This window comes from Lycium ferocissimum, chromosome 3, assembly GCF_029784015.1.
Source record: "Lycium ferocissimum isolate CSIRO_LF1 chromosome 3, AGI_CSIRO_Lferr_CH_V1, whole genome shotgun sequence".
NCBI classification, from domain to species: domain Eukaryota; kingdom Viridiplantae; phylum Streptophyta; class Magnoliopsida; order Solanales; family Solanaceae; genus Lycium; species Lycium ferocissimum.
In genome coordinates this window covers 14,791,875-14,809,691 of record NC_081344.1, presented here as the reverse complement: position 1 = coordinate 14,809,691, position 17,817 = coordinate 14,791,875, and the positions used below count along the sequence as shown (strand labels likewise).

At 34.4% G+C, this 17,817-nt stretch overlaps 1 protein-coding gene across 5 annotated transcripts; it reads right to left on the bottom strand.

Annotated features, from left to right (window-relative positions):
* Positions 1-348: 348 nt before the first annotated feature.
* On the bottom strand, positions 349-17,423 carry LOC132049825 (probable LRR receptor-like serine/threonine-protein kinase At1g06840). Of its 5 annotated transcripts, none has more exons than XM_059440770.1 (21): positions 17,293-17,423; positions 16,955-17,067; positions 16,197-16,344; positions 15,264-15,335; positions 15,064-15,135; positions 11,820-11,963; positions 11,653-11,724; positions 11,482-11,553; positions 11,278-11,352; positions 10,676-10,744; positions 10,387-10,455; positions 10,057-10,128; positions 9,850-9,936; positions 9,215-9,283; positions 6,580-7,100; positions 5,442-5,603; positions 4,322-4,605; positions 3,552-3,603; positions 2,927-3,171; positions 1,786-1,920; positions 349-998 (listed from the first exon to the last, which is right to left on the bottom strand). In XM_059440770.1, exons 2-21 carry the CDS (start codon positions 17,055-17,057, stop codon positions 654-656), a joined length of 2,868 nt encoding a protein of 955 aa, XP_059296753.1. In that variant the 5' UTR covers positions 17,058-17,067; positions 17,293-17,423; the 3' UTR covers positions 349-653. The 5 variants fall into 5 exon arrangements, with proteins under 5 accessions (XP_059296753.1, XP_059296752.1, XP_059296756.1 ...); XM_059440769.1 differs by having other exon boundaries at positions 16,955-16,990; XM_059440773.1 differs by having other exon boundaries at positions 16,197-16,339; positions 16,955-16,990.
* Positions 17,424-17,817: the final 394 nt, after the last annotated feature.

Sequence of the window (17,817 nt, the reverse complement as noted above, 5' to 3'; positions counted from 1 at the left end):
TGGATAAAGATTACCAAAAGAATATTTAAAAGTATGTCGAGTTATCGATATATAGAAATAGTAAGTTGTGCAAATTAGTAGTACTGTTTTTATTGGCTTTCAGATCCTTAATATAATGAAGAAAACACCACAGATAATAATAAAAAGGAATGAGATTAACTTAATTTCAAAAGCTATAGGAAGCTTTTTCTTTCGCATTTTAGAAAAAGGTCATTTTATTGTATAGTACAAGACACAAAACTAGCCTTAATAGGAGACTATAATAGCACACAAACCGCCAATATACGGATTATGAAGCAAAAACAAAAGTGAATAATACAAACAGAAAGTAGTAACATAAACTCAAGATAAAGGAAGTAGTAATAACATAACCAGTTGACAATAGGTAAAGATGACCTGATAATGTAAAAATTGTTTACACTGACGGTGTATGTTACTTAAACTCAGTCACTTATTATGGTTATAAACCAGAGTGATATCTAATGGAACAACAACAACATCATGATTATATACAAGTCTTTTATGCTTTCAGAGTTGATTCAACTTGCTTATATAGTTACATACCTCAGACTTAATACTGAACTTTCAATACTTCAGAATCTTACTATTAGCATGTTGGTAAATGAAGGGTATATATCAAGTCCTTAAATGCATCAACGAGGCCTGACGGAGGGAATGACACCGCTCACAAGCTCAATTCCTTCCATAGTCGTGTAGGTGGTGTGTCTGGAATAAGCTGAAGTTGGTGATGAGGATGACATTCCAGATGTGGAAACATCTAAATCGGGTGCAATATTATTGTCGAATGCAGCTGGAAGCATGTAAGTTATGTTCTCTAACTCTCTCACCACTTCCAGCATTAAAGGTCTATCCTTTTGTTCCTCCAGTGAACACCTGAGGGCCAAATCCACGAATTTCTTGACACAATCTAGGGAATATGGACCTATACTCCTGTCAATTATAGAAGACATCATCCCTGATTGGCATGCTGCATTCACCTGTCATTAGTACAAAAGTAACTTTTCTTACTCTCTTCCAAATAGAATGACACTTTTAACTATTTTGGAGAGTCCTAAAGTTTTCTTTTTTAATATAGTTTTTCCTGAACTTCTATAGACTTGAGCTTTAACTCCACGAGATAAGAAATCAATGTCTGATTCACATCGAAAAATAGATGTGTTGATCTTGCACCCTGGTCCTCTACCTTTCTCGTCTTCTAGGATGGCGAGTACTAGTTATGGATCAGCTTAAACATTGAGGACCTCACATATTCATCTAGGTCAAACCTTACAGTATAAAATTAAGACTCAGGGCATGTTATTAATGCTGATCTCAATTTCTAGCTATCATAACATTTTATGTCAAAGCATCCAACTTTGGGAACTCGTCCTAAACATTCGACGGTACGAGATTAGTTTGGGGCATAACAGCTGTCTACTTCATTACTGAGACGACTGGATATGGTAAAATACTTTCATGCTAAACAAAGTATGAGAAAGTTCACACTCAAATGGTCATTAACTAGGGTAAGGGCGCCAGCAGTTATACTGATTCAGATGCTGTATCTCAATTTTATAAAACAGATCACATCTGAATTTATTGAGGTTCTTATTAAAGCAATAAAGAATTGGTTGGAACTCACAAAGGCAAATGATCTCTATTTCTTTAGTTTAGATCCATTATCAGACACTGAAGATAGAAGAGCTACCTAATGTACCATTAAAGATTTCCATCTTCACGAACAAAGCGAAATGCTAAGATAAATTGAGTGGGGACATCAAGTACCTCTCGGACGATGTTCCTTCCATGAGATATAGGTCGCATCCCTGTTAAAAGCTCCAGAAATACGACACCGAGGCTATATACATCACTTTTCTCTGTCAACTTGTGATTCAAGACATACTCAGGATCAAGGTAGCCCTAGATGAGTGTGAAAATTTGGCAACTGTCAGCAATCTTGAAAATCAGAGAGAAAAATAATTGATAAGGTAAAAAACAATATTGAAATACTAGACGATCATAGTATGTGTATTCATGATCAAACTTCAGACAATGAAGTCGAGAAAAAGAGGAAGGCGAGAAGGCAAGAGCAACCAAGCAAGTGAGCGAGAGAGAGATTTCGGACAAGATTCACTCCAGCATATACCTTTTTCTATATATTAGATTCATTAGAGTAACTCGACAATGGAATCAAACTTGATTAGTTAGGCGTAAACAGGTAGATATCTGAAAATCATAATTTTCTCATTGTTAATCCCAAAATAACAGTGACTGATTTTTTACTCTAAAATTAAGGAGGCATGACATTCTGAGTCCGCAAACGGTTTCACAATTTCAATATTTTCCCTCTCAAACCTATGGCTTTCATTCCATAAAGCATTCAACTGGAGTCAAGATTCAAAGTTACTATCCTCCGGAGTGTGTGTGCATGTATATATGTATACAGCAAGTCTTAACCATGACAAATATTTGTATTAGGAACCACTAAGATTTAATCGCCAGATTTTAGGAAACATGGAATCAGATGTTGACATACAGCACAGTAATTTTCTAAGGAGGAATCATGTCAGGCATCCATTATTGAAGTGCTTACAAAGATGAGTTTATTACACTGTTAATAATTTATTGATAGGAGATTTATACCATTTAATTAGAAAAATGTCTCACTACTAAATAATCACTATTTCCCCACTGAAAAATGTTCAGTGGCTATTCCCATAGAATGACGGTGGGAAATATCTAAAAAGTAGTGTTTTCACGCGGAAAAATGGGAAAATCATGTTTCATAGCACAAATTTCCCACTGAATGTCGGTGAGAAAAACTTATGTCTCTAGTAGTATCTTCTCGGTCATTTTATCATTGATTTTAAAGAACATCTAGCTTTTCTATTGCGGGCTTCAACATATAAGAAGAGTAAAGCCTTACAGGGGTTCCTTTCACAACAGTGGTTACACCTCCACTCGTTTCAGCATCAGGTAATGGTGCAAGCCTTGAGATTCCAAAATCAGAGACTTTTGCGGTGAACTTAGAGTCTAACAGTATGTTATTTGCCTTGATATCACGATGAATTATTGGAGGATCCGCTTCAGTATGGAGGTAGAGGATGCCCCTGGCAGCACCTAAAGCAATGTATAGCCTAGCTCCAAGACCCAGTGGTTCCCCATATCTAGCTGTAACAGTAAGTAAAATATTTAATAAATCTTATTTTGGAGATACCTGTTCTAATTATTCATATTGGAATTTACAAAGAATATAAATTTTCACATGATAAACTTGTAGATTTCCACACGTGTGAAGAAAGTAGAAAATAACAGTGACCATCAGAGTTTAAATGAAGTAACAACTTCAGAAAAACGCTCTATCTGAGCGATTAGATTTACTTTCATCTATGCAAGCATTTTTTACTAGAGGAACATATCTTTCACCCCCTTTTTCCGGAAAAGAAATAAAACACCAGGAAAAAAAAAGTGAAAAGAGGGGAATAGATGAGCTTGATTCTAACGATGGAAGTCAAAAGACACCATAGGCAAGGGAAGGATACATCACATACCAGAGAGAAGATCATGTAAGGAACCATTTGGCATGAACTCATACACCAACATCTGCATGCACAAGTAACCAACTATTACTAAAGTAGAATAAAAAACCACAAAGCATAATATCCATTCTTATCGTTCCATCTGTTTTTTGATTTGATCACTTTTTCAGAACACATGCATTTCACTAGTGCGACCAGACTATGCAAGTATAAGAGGGATGTAATTGCAAATGATGAGCTGCTCATAGATGGGAATGTTGGTTGAACTTAATATTTAGTATTCTAAGTATTGTAGACTGGATTTTCTCACAAATTGAATCACTTGTGATAAAAATTGGTGACAAAGAAAAGATGTATGACGAAAATAATATCTCAAATGACTTGTGCTTGAGTTTACTTTAATTTAAGAGAAGAATCAGCTAAGTCTATGCTGCAATTTAACTATCATTTGTGTGATACTTATCATTTCATTTATCTGGATTGATACCAAATGGATTTCTCTAAGTTGCAGAAGGTGATAGACATTATGCTTGATTGCTTCTGCACATCGGGAGTGAGATCCGAATTGATCAAGGATGTGAACAAAAGTTTTCAATTTTGACCTAGGTGTTCAACCAGAACTGGGCAATCAGAATTCAACAAGTGGCTGAGACGATCACTGCATATATATATATATATATATATATATATATATATATATATATATATATAACATACATACATAGTGTATTATTTTTACATACGTACATAGTGTATTACTTTTCCAGTTTGGAGATTCTTACTTGTTCACTTCCTTCATTACAGTATCCCAGCAAAGAAACCAGATTTCGATGATGCAAACGTGACAGAAATTCTATCTCAGTATAGAACTCCTTTTCCCCCTGTAATGAGCCTTGCTTTGCACGTTTTATTGCCACTATTGTGCCCTCTGACAACATCCCTTTGTAGACCTTTCCATAGCCTCCTTGGCCAATTTCAGCAGTACTGCTAAAACTGTTAGTTGCTGCCTCTAATTCCTTAAAACCCAATGCCTTAACACCTTCTATTCTCATTGGAAATTTTGCTACTACAAAAGAAATGAAAGGAATATCGCTATGAGTTCCATGTGGTCTTGGGTAGGTTTGTTTAAGCAAGAAAGACATCAATGCCACAGAAGATTTAATTACTTTAGATATTCATTAAATACTTTAGCATGACATAAAAAGAATGAAGACTTAAAATCTGCAAATGAACCCTTAATACAGTAGTTGGCTTTAGATAACTTTGTTCACTTTAAGAATATCAATGAACCATGACTAAGAAAAGAACAAAAGTAATAGTCTATTTAATGTACTAATAACAGAAGCAATACAACAACGGTATTACTTAGATGTACATGCGAAGCACACACTTTCTATTTCTTTCTTTTGTACTTTTGTTATAGGGGTGATGGAGCAATGGTGGAGAGCTTACTCTAAATATGTACAATTTTCCATAAAACTGTAAAACTCTGTGAAAGTAAGGAAGTAAAGCACCATACTAGCTAAATTACAAATAAATGTACTAAGAAAGTTAATTTTCCACATAGAAAAAGATGGTCACTACTCAATACTGGCAATTCTGTGTTATTTCGTGGTTAAATAGAGAATCCAAACAAGAAAATTACAGTAAGGAAGATGAGATTCTATGCTTTTTGTCATCTTTTTGTTCTTCAGGAGCTGAGCATTGGAACTTATCAGGTGTGAAGCTTGCCATATATGTATGAAGCACTCAAAGAATGTGGTTTCACGTTCTTTTTTGGTGATTCATCAGAATATCCAAGAAAAGTAAACCTATAGACTACATAACCAGCAGGTCCTAATGGGGCGAGTGAAAGAAATGGAGAAGAAACTCCCCACAGCTGAGGAAAGAAGATTAACTCACATGTTTGATCTTTGGAAACATTGGACCTCCGACGCAATTTACGCAACACAAATATTATGGCCATAAGTAGCACAGCTGCAGCACATATGGACCCAAAGACAATTCCAACCAAGGCGCCGCTGCTTATTCTGCTTTTCCCTCCCCCTAACGGGGGAAAAAGGACTGCAAGAAGAAAAGCATTCGTAATTTAATCTTGAGAAAGAAGGAAGAAGGACATGAACAGAGCAAGTTATTGGCTCTCTTATATGATAGTAACATTTTATTTTTATTTTTGAGAAAGGTAACAATGTTATAATATTCAAGGCTGAACTATGATCCATCTTTACAGGTTACCAAAAAAACAAAAAAACAAAAAAAATAGTAAATTCTTGTTCTTCTTACAAAGATTCTATAATGCCTAACATAGATTATGAGTCATTAACAAATTCTTCTTTACACCAAAACCAAAAGAAAAGTAGGCAATTCATGTTGAGTTTATGAATGGGGCTGTTAACATATTTTGAACGTACCATATGGTTTACCTAAGATTTTAATTAATTAAGCACTTATAGTAATGTAGTCAATTCAGTCCCTTGATCCTATTGAATATCTAAGAGATCACTAGCATCTGTATCAGGTTAGCATGTCTATGAGGATGTTAAGTGTCAAAACTTGCATGGTCTCTAAACCATTCCATTGAATCTGCATACTTGCATACTCAATGACAACAAGAAGAAACTATGCTCTATATCACAAGATAGCTGATATAAACAGACATTTTCAGAAACGAAAAGGAGCGCAATGGGAAAGATAGTTTTTACCAGAGCGTGACCAGAAAAAGATAAAAGAAATTAATAAGAATCATAACAATTATATTCAAGAATCATCTTTGTAAAATTTGATAACGATCATAATAATTATATTCAAGAATCAGTAGTTGTAGAGAAACTTGAACTAAAAAAATTGTGTTTGTCTCTCTCCATTCATGACCTCAGTTGTAAAAAAACAAACGAGATTCACATTGGTTTACTCTAAACTCCTCAGGAAATGATTACACAACTACAACTGAGGCTGTCCACAATTTCATGAATCTGATATGTCAGTAACATTACATATTATATCCTACTGATGCAAAAACGCAATGGGTTTTGAGACATACCAGAACTATATCCCATGGCAGTGAAATTGAGCAGGTCATATGGGCCAAATATATCACTTCCAGTAAGATTAAAGGTGGCAAATTTGTTTGCAATCCGTACTATCTCACTGTCATTAAATCTGTCAAAATCATTGGTTCTAGAATCATTTGTACGTGGAGGGAAGAATTTTAAAAACAACCTAAGCCTAGGACCGCGTTGCCATGCAACCGAATCAATGTGTATTTGATGATGATCCAATTCAACACTTTTTATTATCCACTGTTCAAAGTCACTATAATGTGGTGGAAAGTCTGAAATGCTAGGGCTTCTTAAACGCAAACCAACTCCAAAAGGTTCTGCACAAAAGCAGCCATCCGTTAATGCTGGGACATGTTCGAAATTATTGTTGCAAGGCTGCTGGGCTGCACAACTTGGTCTGGAATTGTTCAAGCCTCCGTACTCTTCATCCCCATCTTTTGATTTACAAAATTTGATGATCTGATGCTCATTTGCATTTCCACAAACAGGATTCCCGTATAGCCTGAAAGTTGTTATAAAGCGTCATATTTGATGAATGCTTAATTAGAAATATCAAGGAGTGCTAAGAAATTAAGTGCATTGCCATTGAAAATATCTGCACGTTAAAATATCAGTAAATGGGTTAACCCCAACTCATTATTATGATTGTGCATTCAGTAAATATGGCACACACACAGTTGCACCCCAAACCAGAGGTGAATCCAGGATTTCAAGAGGATGAGTTCACCTTAGAATTTTTTTTTTTTTTTTTTAAAAGACGCAAAATTGCATTTAGTAGGGGTCGATCTCACAACCTTAAGGGAATAAAGGTAGCACTTAGCTAGTGCTCCATTCAGTCTAGTTAGAGCATGTGTTCCTTCAGTTAATAGTTGATATATTTTACGGATTATATACATAATATACCGAGTTTAGTTGGGTGACCATGTATTCACGTGACCCATTTTTTATACTTGGATTCGCCCCTACTCCAAACATGCATAAAGTTAGCATGAAGCCAGAACATATTTAACCGAGATAGAAGTTGAGAAACTGTTTTTAGAATTATATTATAAAAGCAAATGTATACTACGCTTGGAAGGTATTGCTGGCGCATGACCTCCATCAAAATTAAGAACTTGTTAATTCTTCATTATGTAACCTGTTAAAGAGAGCACTCATGCCTTAAGTATGGCATACTACTTATGTCTAACAGGGATCAACGACGAGAGAGGCTTTCAATAATGAAGGTTTCAGATTAAAAGAAGTAACTAAACTCTAACATATTAGCCCATGAAAAGGAATTCTCCCAGTTTCAATAACATGTGTGCTACAGAATGTATATATTCTTTCCTAGTATTGTACACTGTCATAGATAGGTAGCAGATATTTAGGATGTCTAATTTATTTCTTCCCTTAGTTAGCTCCTAACACTATTGTATTTATACATGTTTACCTATTGAATAATACACAAGTTATTCTCTCCAATTCCTTGCACTGTTTCACAACCAGACCCATATTGCAATGGCATATAGAAATTACTATAGATACATAAACTTGACCACGTTGTCTTTGAGTTTCTAATTAAAGTGGACTGCCTGCAGAAAAACACCCAATTTTCTAGCACGGAAATAAAGTTTTGAAACTACTACAGAAAGTAAAAGGAACTGAAACTGTGTTGGTTCACTACTCTATCTCCGTCAACTAAATACTCGAAGTACGACACTATACCAATGGAATAAGTTTAGCAGGAAAAAAAGCAAACCAAGGCACCGTTATGCACACTATAACAATCTTTGACTACCTTGCAACTTTGGAGTTTCACCCTAATGGGTAATTCCATACTGAGCTTAGAGTATGTTTCAGATGAATGTTAAAAGTATAAGATGAACGTTATGAAGGTTATCATAACCCAAAAAAAAAATAAGACTAGCTTTTAGTCCAGAAGGGATTTGCACATCCCTTATATAGTAAGGAGAAGTTTTCCTTATGAGAACTTCTGTAACAATAAACCGACAGCCCTAGCCTGTCGTCGCTCGTTTCTAAACTTGTAGTCTTACAGAAATTTTATAGCTAGTGTAATGCTAATATCTATAAGTTCGCTATAATTAACACAAATGTTGTCATGGGGAAACTCTATAGCAAGTCTGCCTGAGAGTTCTTCACGTTAGTTCTCTGTTTAATCACAGAAATAGAAACTAAAGATTCCACAGAATTGCTTCAGAATTTAAAGCTTCTAGAAAACAGGACCATGAAAGTTAAATACAAATTGAATTAGGGAGCTTGATTTGCCTCATATAATTGTAAAAGCTGAAAACCGAAAGTAAGTACACAAATATGTTATACTCCCTCCGGATAAAAAAAAAGAGTCCACTTAGTCTTTTTTTTTTTTTTTTGGATTAAAAAAAGAGTCCACTTAGCAAATCAAGAAAGAATTAACCTTATTTTATCATATTTGCCCCTATTAAGTGTTTTATAATCAAATTTCAATGCCTATTTAATTAGGGGTAGTTTAGTCAAATTACCTATTTTTGTCTAAGAGTTAGTATTTTCTTAAGGGGTGTGTAAATGGCTAAGTGGACTCTTTTTTTTATCCGGAGGGAATATGTATTTACAAGACTATCAGAAATAAGGTCTTACATTAAATCAACATTTGGAGGAGGGTCAAGAATCCCCGAAATATCTGAGAGTAAATTACGTTGAAGGTTCCTGCACAAAGGAGATCAACTGGATCAGCCTGTCAACCTAATATATTAACATTTGAGGGGTCTTTCTAGTCAGACATGGCATGGTTTAGTAAGAGGAAAGAATACATGCTATATTACCTCTAACAAAACGGAACACTAGACACCTTGTTATATTTAACTGTATACAGATAGAAAACCCTTGTTGCCAATGGATGCATAATTCCTTGTCTGTACTTCATTTTTCATGATACCTTCTTCGTATTTCCAGAAGGACCAAAACTACATGTGGACGGAATAACTACCGAAATGAAATAGGCACACAATTTGACTTGATTCTCTACAAAAAGCTTTTGTCTGTATCTTACAGTTAATAACCTTAGCTAGCCAATAGATTGTGGGGGCAGTAGACAACACAAACAACAAACAACAACACTCAATGTAGTCCCACAAGTGGGGTCTGAGGAGGGGTAAGATGTACCCAGATCTTACGCCATACCTTTGTGGGGTAGAGAGGCTGTTTCCAGTAGACAACACAAACATGAAAAATAAAGTTCTGATAAGAGGAATATGAACAAATGAGACTCTTACAATCTAAGTTTTGCATCTGGGGAGAATGTCTTATTCTCCCAAATGTTAGTGGGCACAAAACCACTTAACCTATTATTGTTGAGTGACCTACAAGAAAAATAATTTGAGGAAAGGTAGTGTCAGTACTGCATTTATTAGAGTATCGAAATGAAATTTAAAACAGAAACAGGATCAAGAAACAAAGATTGAGCAAATGAAGGTCCTTACAGCTTCTGCAGACTTGGAAGGACAGAAAAGTTCAATGGGATAGAACCATTAAGCATGTTTCCTGACAGAATGCTGCAATCATCGTCAAAGTAGTAAGTTCATTATTGAGAGTCTGATACCAAGACTGAGTTGCTCAAACATCAAAAATAAAAGTGTGTGTGTAACACACTAATGTCCATTACCGCCACCTACCGACAGATACGATAGAGAGTGGGGGAGGGGGAGGGGGAGGGGGGGGGGGGAGGTGAGAAGAGGATGCAAATGGGATTAAAAGATGGATGAATCAACCAGGAAAGATCTGAGCAGTTTCATACAGAACCAGAAACTTACATGGTTGTGATATTATCGGACAGCTTATTGGAAGGTATATTTCCCGTGAGTTGGTTTCTGCTAAGGTCTCTGTGACATGGGAAATTATATCAGATGAATTGCCACTGGTTGTAAATACAACTCTTTATATTTCAGCACATTTGAGTGGCAGATGAGTTCAACTTCATCTGGTATATAAGAATTATTAAGCAGAATTTATGAACATTATCAAGAGGTTAGAACAACAAGAACATAAGCTTCAAAATGTCGTTTAACCGGAAACAGGAATTTCTCAACGAAGTATACTTACAGGTAAAGAAGGCCTGGTGTTGTACTCAGGTCAGGAACTGTTCCTTGCAAGTTGCAGTTCCTAAGACTCCTACAGGTTTGATGAAATAACATACATAATATTCATTAAAGAATGGTGAATACAATCATAGCATGACCACATTGTAAGCTTCATATGATAATATAATTCCTCTGACAATCTTTACCACTTTCTTTAGATTGTTACTCCATGTTATGCCAAAAAGGCCTAAGAATGATAATACTGCTCTAGCTTTACCTTTTTTCATCAATAAAATGAAAATACTGCTGTAGCCTTTCTCATTTCTTATAAGGAGGGGGCATGTGAAACCCCTATTGGGAGTAAATGATTATGGAGAAAACGGTTTGTTAATCCTCTTTTATTATTCTACCGCCTGACAAAGGTCACATCACGAGGACACTATTTATTTCTGATTATTCACTAGGGGACTTGTTTTCTGATCAAAGTCTGGGATAAATACGGTCTTTAACCTTGAGTGATGGTAAACATACTTTAGAACTCTATATTCTTGCTTCGTGCAAATGGGCATATATATCATCAGACAGGAAAGGGGACAAAAACCACCCAAGAGATTTGTAACTTACAACTTCAAGAGTTTGGACATATTGCTGTAAGAAGCCGGAACCACAGAGCCTTCAAAGTTATTGTTGTCAAGTTGACTGCAAAAGTTGTTATTGTGGGGGGAGAAGGAGTGGGGTTGTTCATTAATGCAGAGATGACATTAAATTGTTGAGAAAGTAGACACATTGAAACAGCAAAAACTTAAAGAGTTCAAAGACAGGTAATACAGAATCGTTAAGCTCGGCATCAGTGCAAGCTCTGGTGGAAGGTAACCCGACAAGTTGTTATTGTCCAGAAGGCTGAAATAATGCACATCCAAGTAAATCCTAACATGAAACTCATAGAGCAAAAGTTCCTTGCTCCTAATAGTTATATATTGCAGGTTAAGTGATTCTTACAAGTGTTGAAGCCGAGGTAAAGCAGACAGCTCTGGAGGAATTTGACCGCTTATTGAATTGTTATTCATATGGCTGCATCCAGAACAAGAATGATTAATACAGAAACTAAACATATCCATACCACCACAAACCAGTAGAGGATCTTTGGGTTCTAGTGGAGAACTCACAAATGCGCAACTTTTGGCAAGTTTGCAAACGATTTTGGTATTGGTCCTGATATATCATTTAAGTCCAACTGAAATTTAGTTAAGTTGGGAAGATAACCAAGCTCTTCTGGTAAAGGACCTGATATTTGATTTCCACTCAAAAGCCTGCAAGAACAGAAGAATGGTAGCTGGAGCGGCGCTTCCCATGAATGTGCACAATCCATATATGCAAGTTATTTATTAGATATCTTCAGCTAAAATATCTGTAAGCAATAGTACTTATTGTAAACTGTGAGACATATGCTTATTAGGGCTTCAACTGAAGCAGGGATTCGGAAATGTTAATTGAAGTTTATATGGAGAAGTGAAATTCCAATACATGTATATGTAACTTCCCATGATTAACATAAAACTTCTAACAACGAAAATGGCCATAAGAGAGCTTCATTCTCAATAAAAATGACTTCAAGTATTTGGTATACTTAGTTCTGTAGATATTTCACCACAAACTGCTGGCATTAAATAAAACATCAACTCCCAACCATCACTTTGTTCTCAAGATTACAATGCAGACAGGAGCTGAAGTGGCTAAGTATCATCACTATCTGCCTTACATGTAAACAGATACTATGTACTATCAATTGTCTGCCTTCTACAGATTGACTGCCATTGAAAAGTTCTATTTTCACTACCAAAGAATTAGAAGCGCCTCTCCTATTTTACACAAATGCAGAGTACTCCCTCGTTCAATTGATGACACTCTTCAAATGCTGGGACTTTGTGTAATGTTTGATAATATTCCATCGTTTTCTCTATCAAACTAACTTTTTAACCATTGTTTTAATATTTCTTCAATTAAAAAACATAATATACACGGGTTAAATTAACATTTCAAACTTTGTGTCCACTCAAACACTATCATCTTATGTTCTCGCATTTTAATTTTCTGATCACTAGAAGCAAATCTTCACTAGCACAACGACCCCCTCATAACAACGTTCAATACAATAGAAAGTAACCGAAAATGAGTTTACAAAAGGCCAAAGGTTTGTCCAAACTATTGTTTATTTTCAAGTCATTATATCAAACAAAAAGGGGTTCTCTTAACACTAATCACCATATAATAATAATAATAATAATAATAATAATAATAATAATAATAATAATATACTAAAAGTAAGAAGCCTCATAGTTGAAAGTTGGATTAGGAAATTACCCTTCAAAAGTTAAGTGACCATTTTGCCATTCAATTAAACACTACTTATTTTTTTGATGACATGGGAACCCGCAGCCGCTACCTTCGGGTGCGCACAGGGTAAACCCAACTCCTGTGCAACAGCTCACAAACCACACGGGAGAGATAACCCACCCTAGGCAAGCCTCGTGCGACGAGCTCGACCCAGAAGGCAATTAAACACTACTTTTTTGGGACTAAAAAGCAATTTTACCGTTCAGTTACTAATAATCATTATCATATATCATATCATATCATATCATATCATATACTATTCTAAAAGTGGGAAGACTCTTAAGTGTAAAGTTGAATTACCAAAATGTACATTAAAAGTTGAATGACATTATTACCCCTCATCTAAACACTATTTTTATAACATTTTTGTACTAAATAGTAAATTTAATTTCCAATAAATGATTAATGAAACATTAATTAAGAAGTCAACCACTTATTTCACCAATTTATTATGTTCCTTTCAAATCAGTTTAATTCATCATATGCTATTTTATTATTGTTTATACCGTTTTAAAACGTCTGTATTGATTAGCATGAAATACACGTACGTGTCCAAAAACTAGTGTTTCATTAAAATGAAATATGATAAATGAATCAATACATTGGCCGGATGCATTCTCACTTGCTACAACATTCAATGTATTGAAATTGTTTTCATATTCCAATATTTATTGTTAGCAGTTAAGGAGAAAAGGTGGAGAGGCACCTCTTAATTAAGTGATTTTATAGCTGCAAATCAATTTTGTTTCTTTCCATCTTCCAGAGTAGTGGGATATGTATGCAGTCTTTTCACATTCTCAGTTTTATTCTATGAAATTATTCAATCTCTATATAAGCTCAGTACCAGATTTCTCTTGCTTCTGTAAAAGAACTCTCCTCTCCTAAAAATTCTATGGTTTTTCCGCTTGCAGCAACTCATTCTACAATATTATGTCACAGGTTAATTTTTTGTTTTTCTTTTCTCAAATTCTTATCTTATAGCGTTGTATACTGAATCAAATAGTGTATCTTTATTTACTAATAGATGATTCATGTTTCATTGTTGGATTTTGATATGTTATCTGTATGATTTAATGTGTATATGTAACTTTCTGCCAGAACATTGGACTTTGTGGACTTCATATTTTCTAGAATCCACATCATTGTTCATTTTCTTCTTCTTTCTTAAATGCATTTTGCCAAAAGCTTAAACATATATTATTGGTTGAAAACCTCTACAATATTTTTGGTCATAATAGTCTTAGTGCAATCCAGTCTATTTTCACATTACTCATACTAACAAACTACATGCCCCGTTTTTTAATAAGGTCTTTCATGTAAATTAACTATATTTTTTTCCTGGTAAATTCACAGATGAAATGATTCATAATTTTGAATTAGTCAATGGCTACATGTACAACTAATTTTGTACATCATTTAAATACTTAACCAATTATTATGCGCCATCAGAAATAACAATTACTTTTTTGTTGACGTACACCGTGAATTGACGATCTACCCACCCTAAGGAAAACACACGTTGATACAATTTCTGTACAACTTCTACAAAACATTACTTTCATTCGATAACAATTTCTTGATATGCACGAGGATGTAAAAAAGGAGGCTACAGTTTCTACAAAAAAATTTTAAGTTGCGAAACATTTGCAACCCTACCCGATATCGCTCAAATTCACATTTAATTAAATATGTGCCGTTAACATATAAAAAGAATTACTGTAAGTTGAACCTTGATATATTATAAGAATTGCATAATTTAAGTCGTATGAACATTATTTTTCAAATTCATTTCATAACAATGATTAGTATGATTATTACGCTTTGCAATGACAACAAATATAGGTCGAGTAGGCTCACTATTCATCAATTTGAGTTTTCATTTTCCACTTCTAATTTTTATGCAACTCATCGCACATTTATTTAATATTTGTATTAATTAGTATGTGTCCGAAAACTAGTAAGAATGAAATTGAGGAAGTAATTTCTTTACTAATTGAGCACTGAAGAGAAACATACAGTAGCCTCAGAGCAGTAATGCTGCCTATCTCCTTAGGTATGCTGCCACTAATGCTATTCCACATGAAATTCCTGGGGAAAATTATAAGGAAATCAAATCGTCACCACCAAATATCTGAATAAAGGAATTAATTAATTAATTAATACTTGACAAATGTGAACTAATATCAAATGGATGCTATACAATTGTAGGGACTCACAAAATTTCCATATGTTTAAGTTGGCCAAGCTCAGGAGCTAGTGTACCAGATAGGGACAAGTTCATCAGACGCCTGCATATCCACATGAAACAAAGAAACAAATTGTGAGCTACAGCATAGATTATGAACTCAGTTACTCATGAACAGGGGCAGATTCAGGATTTATATTTTATGGGTTCAATCTTAAGACTTTTAGCATTGAACCCATTATGTTTTTTAAAGTTGGGGTTCATATCTACTATTTATTGCAATTTATAATTTTTTACATATAAATTTAGACTCCGCATCGAAAGCTTGAGGTTCAATTGAACCCCTAACTTGTAGGCTAGATACGCCTCTGCTCATGAACTGTTTGGCCAATCGGGATTGAAAAGTGTTTTTTATTAGAATTGCTTTTTGAAAAAAGTACTTTTGGACAGTAACAATTTGTGTTTGGCTAATCAATTTGAAAATCAGTTTTGTCAATATTCGAACAAATAACTAAATATTTGTGGTTGGCCAAGATTCCAAAAGTGTTTCTTGCAAAAAATTACTCCTTCCGTTTCAATTTAGTGGTCCTACTTTCCCTTTTAGTCTGTTTTAAAAAAGAATGTCTCTTTCCTTTTTTGGTCACTATTTGATTTCAACTTTCGACATGACATATTTAAGACTACAAGATTAAAGGATATTTTAGAAAATCCTATATATCTTTAGTTTAAGACTGTACAATTCAAAAGTCCTCTTTACTTTCTTAAACTTCGCGTCAAGTCAAAACCAAACAAATAAACAATTCACACCGAGGCAGGTTTCTTTTGAGGATTCTTTTCAACTTTTAAAAAATAATTTCTGCTACTATTAAAAACACTTATTTTTTCCTAAAAAATTGGCCAAACATACATGCTATCAACGTCAAAGAGAAAGGCATAGTCTAGGAAATCTCGTAGGGATACGTACAATTCTTTGACATGCTGAAAACCTTCAGTTTGGTTTTGAATGCAGTGTACAAAAGGCCAAGAAGTGCATGGGTCTTTCTCCTTTTCCCAATTCTTCAAATAACCCACCCCATCTTCCAGCCTCCCATGAATCGCCTCTAGTGCCTTCACTGAGGATCACACCAGTAATTAATTACTCCACTAAAGTTTTTTTTCATCAATAAGTGCAAATAAATGAAGCTTTAATCAAAATAACTCAAAGAGATAAAACAAAATAAGATTTATTCGACTATCATCCAAGAGATGGTCTCTTTAGAGACGTACACATATACATCTGATCAAATAATGCTGTAATGTAGAAAAAAAGTCTTTGATTGTATGTCTACTTTTGTGTAAATGCATAGAAAAATTACGCGCGTAAAATCTAATTAATTATAACTACGACTATTATTTTAATTTTTTTATTATTGTGTGTTCTTTTTGGAACAAACTAAAATATTTTCCAAAAATATATTCCAGAAACAAACATATTAAGTGAGTTACTTTAGACTATCAAGTTCCCCATACGAAAGTTCTGAACTCTTTTCTAATTATATGATCATTTGGCTCCAAAATATTCTTTTTGGGGCCAAAACTTTGTTTTTCTTCCATCAAAATATTTTATTCATAAATAAGTACATTAATTAGTATGTAAACATATAATTAAGTAAGCTTTAAACTATTAATTTCTTCCATCAACATATTTAATTTTTTTTATTCATAAACAGGACAACAGGATACCTTCATTTGGATCAGTGATCATTTGTTGTCCATAAGCTGAGAAACATGTTGAAAGAGCCACAATCAGTAATACTACTGCCTTCTCATTTCTACCTCTGCCCATCACCAAATATCTTTAAACCAAAAAGGTACGTTAAAAGGTAAATCAATCATGAAGTTAATAATAGGAATATCATAATTACCTCTTTGAACCACTAGTAATAATATAGGAGTACCTCCAAATATCTCTAAACCACCAGTAATTTATCTCTTTTTTGTATCAACTTGAATACTAATATCATAGTTACCATAAGTTCACAACAAGATTAATTCCAAAAATAGAATACTAAACCACTTACCAGAAACGTCAAAAGAGATTGAGAAGTTAAAGAGTGCTGAACCAATGTATAGAGAATGTCTGCATAAATGGTAGTAGGAAAATAGCAGTGCCATTTTAAACATGCAGTAGTAGATAGGGAACTAAGCTGAGGTTGACACTTGACCATGGCAAACTTTGAACTCGTCAAGTTTTCCTCTTTTTATATGTACCAGAAAAAGAAAATTAACTTACAGTTGGTAATGGTACATTGTCAGTATAAGTTGACAAAAAAGTAATTGGGCAGAGGGATTATACAGTATGGCAATTTGCTATTTATGTAAAATATCCACTTCTGTGGAGAATAAACAATGACTAGGAATGACTACGCAAGGGGACTTGTTAAAACATTGGGAATGAAAAACTCTTTCCCCCTGTACATTCTTGTATTCTATTACACTTCGGTAGTATGATTTTATTTCAATATATAAAATATCCACTTTTGTAGAGAATAAACAATGACAAGGAATGACTACACAAGGGGACTTGGTACAACATTGGGAATGAA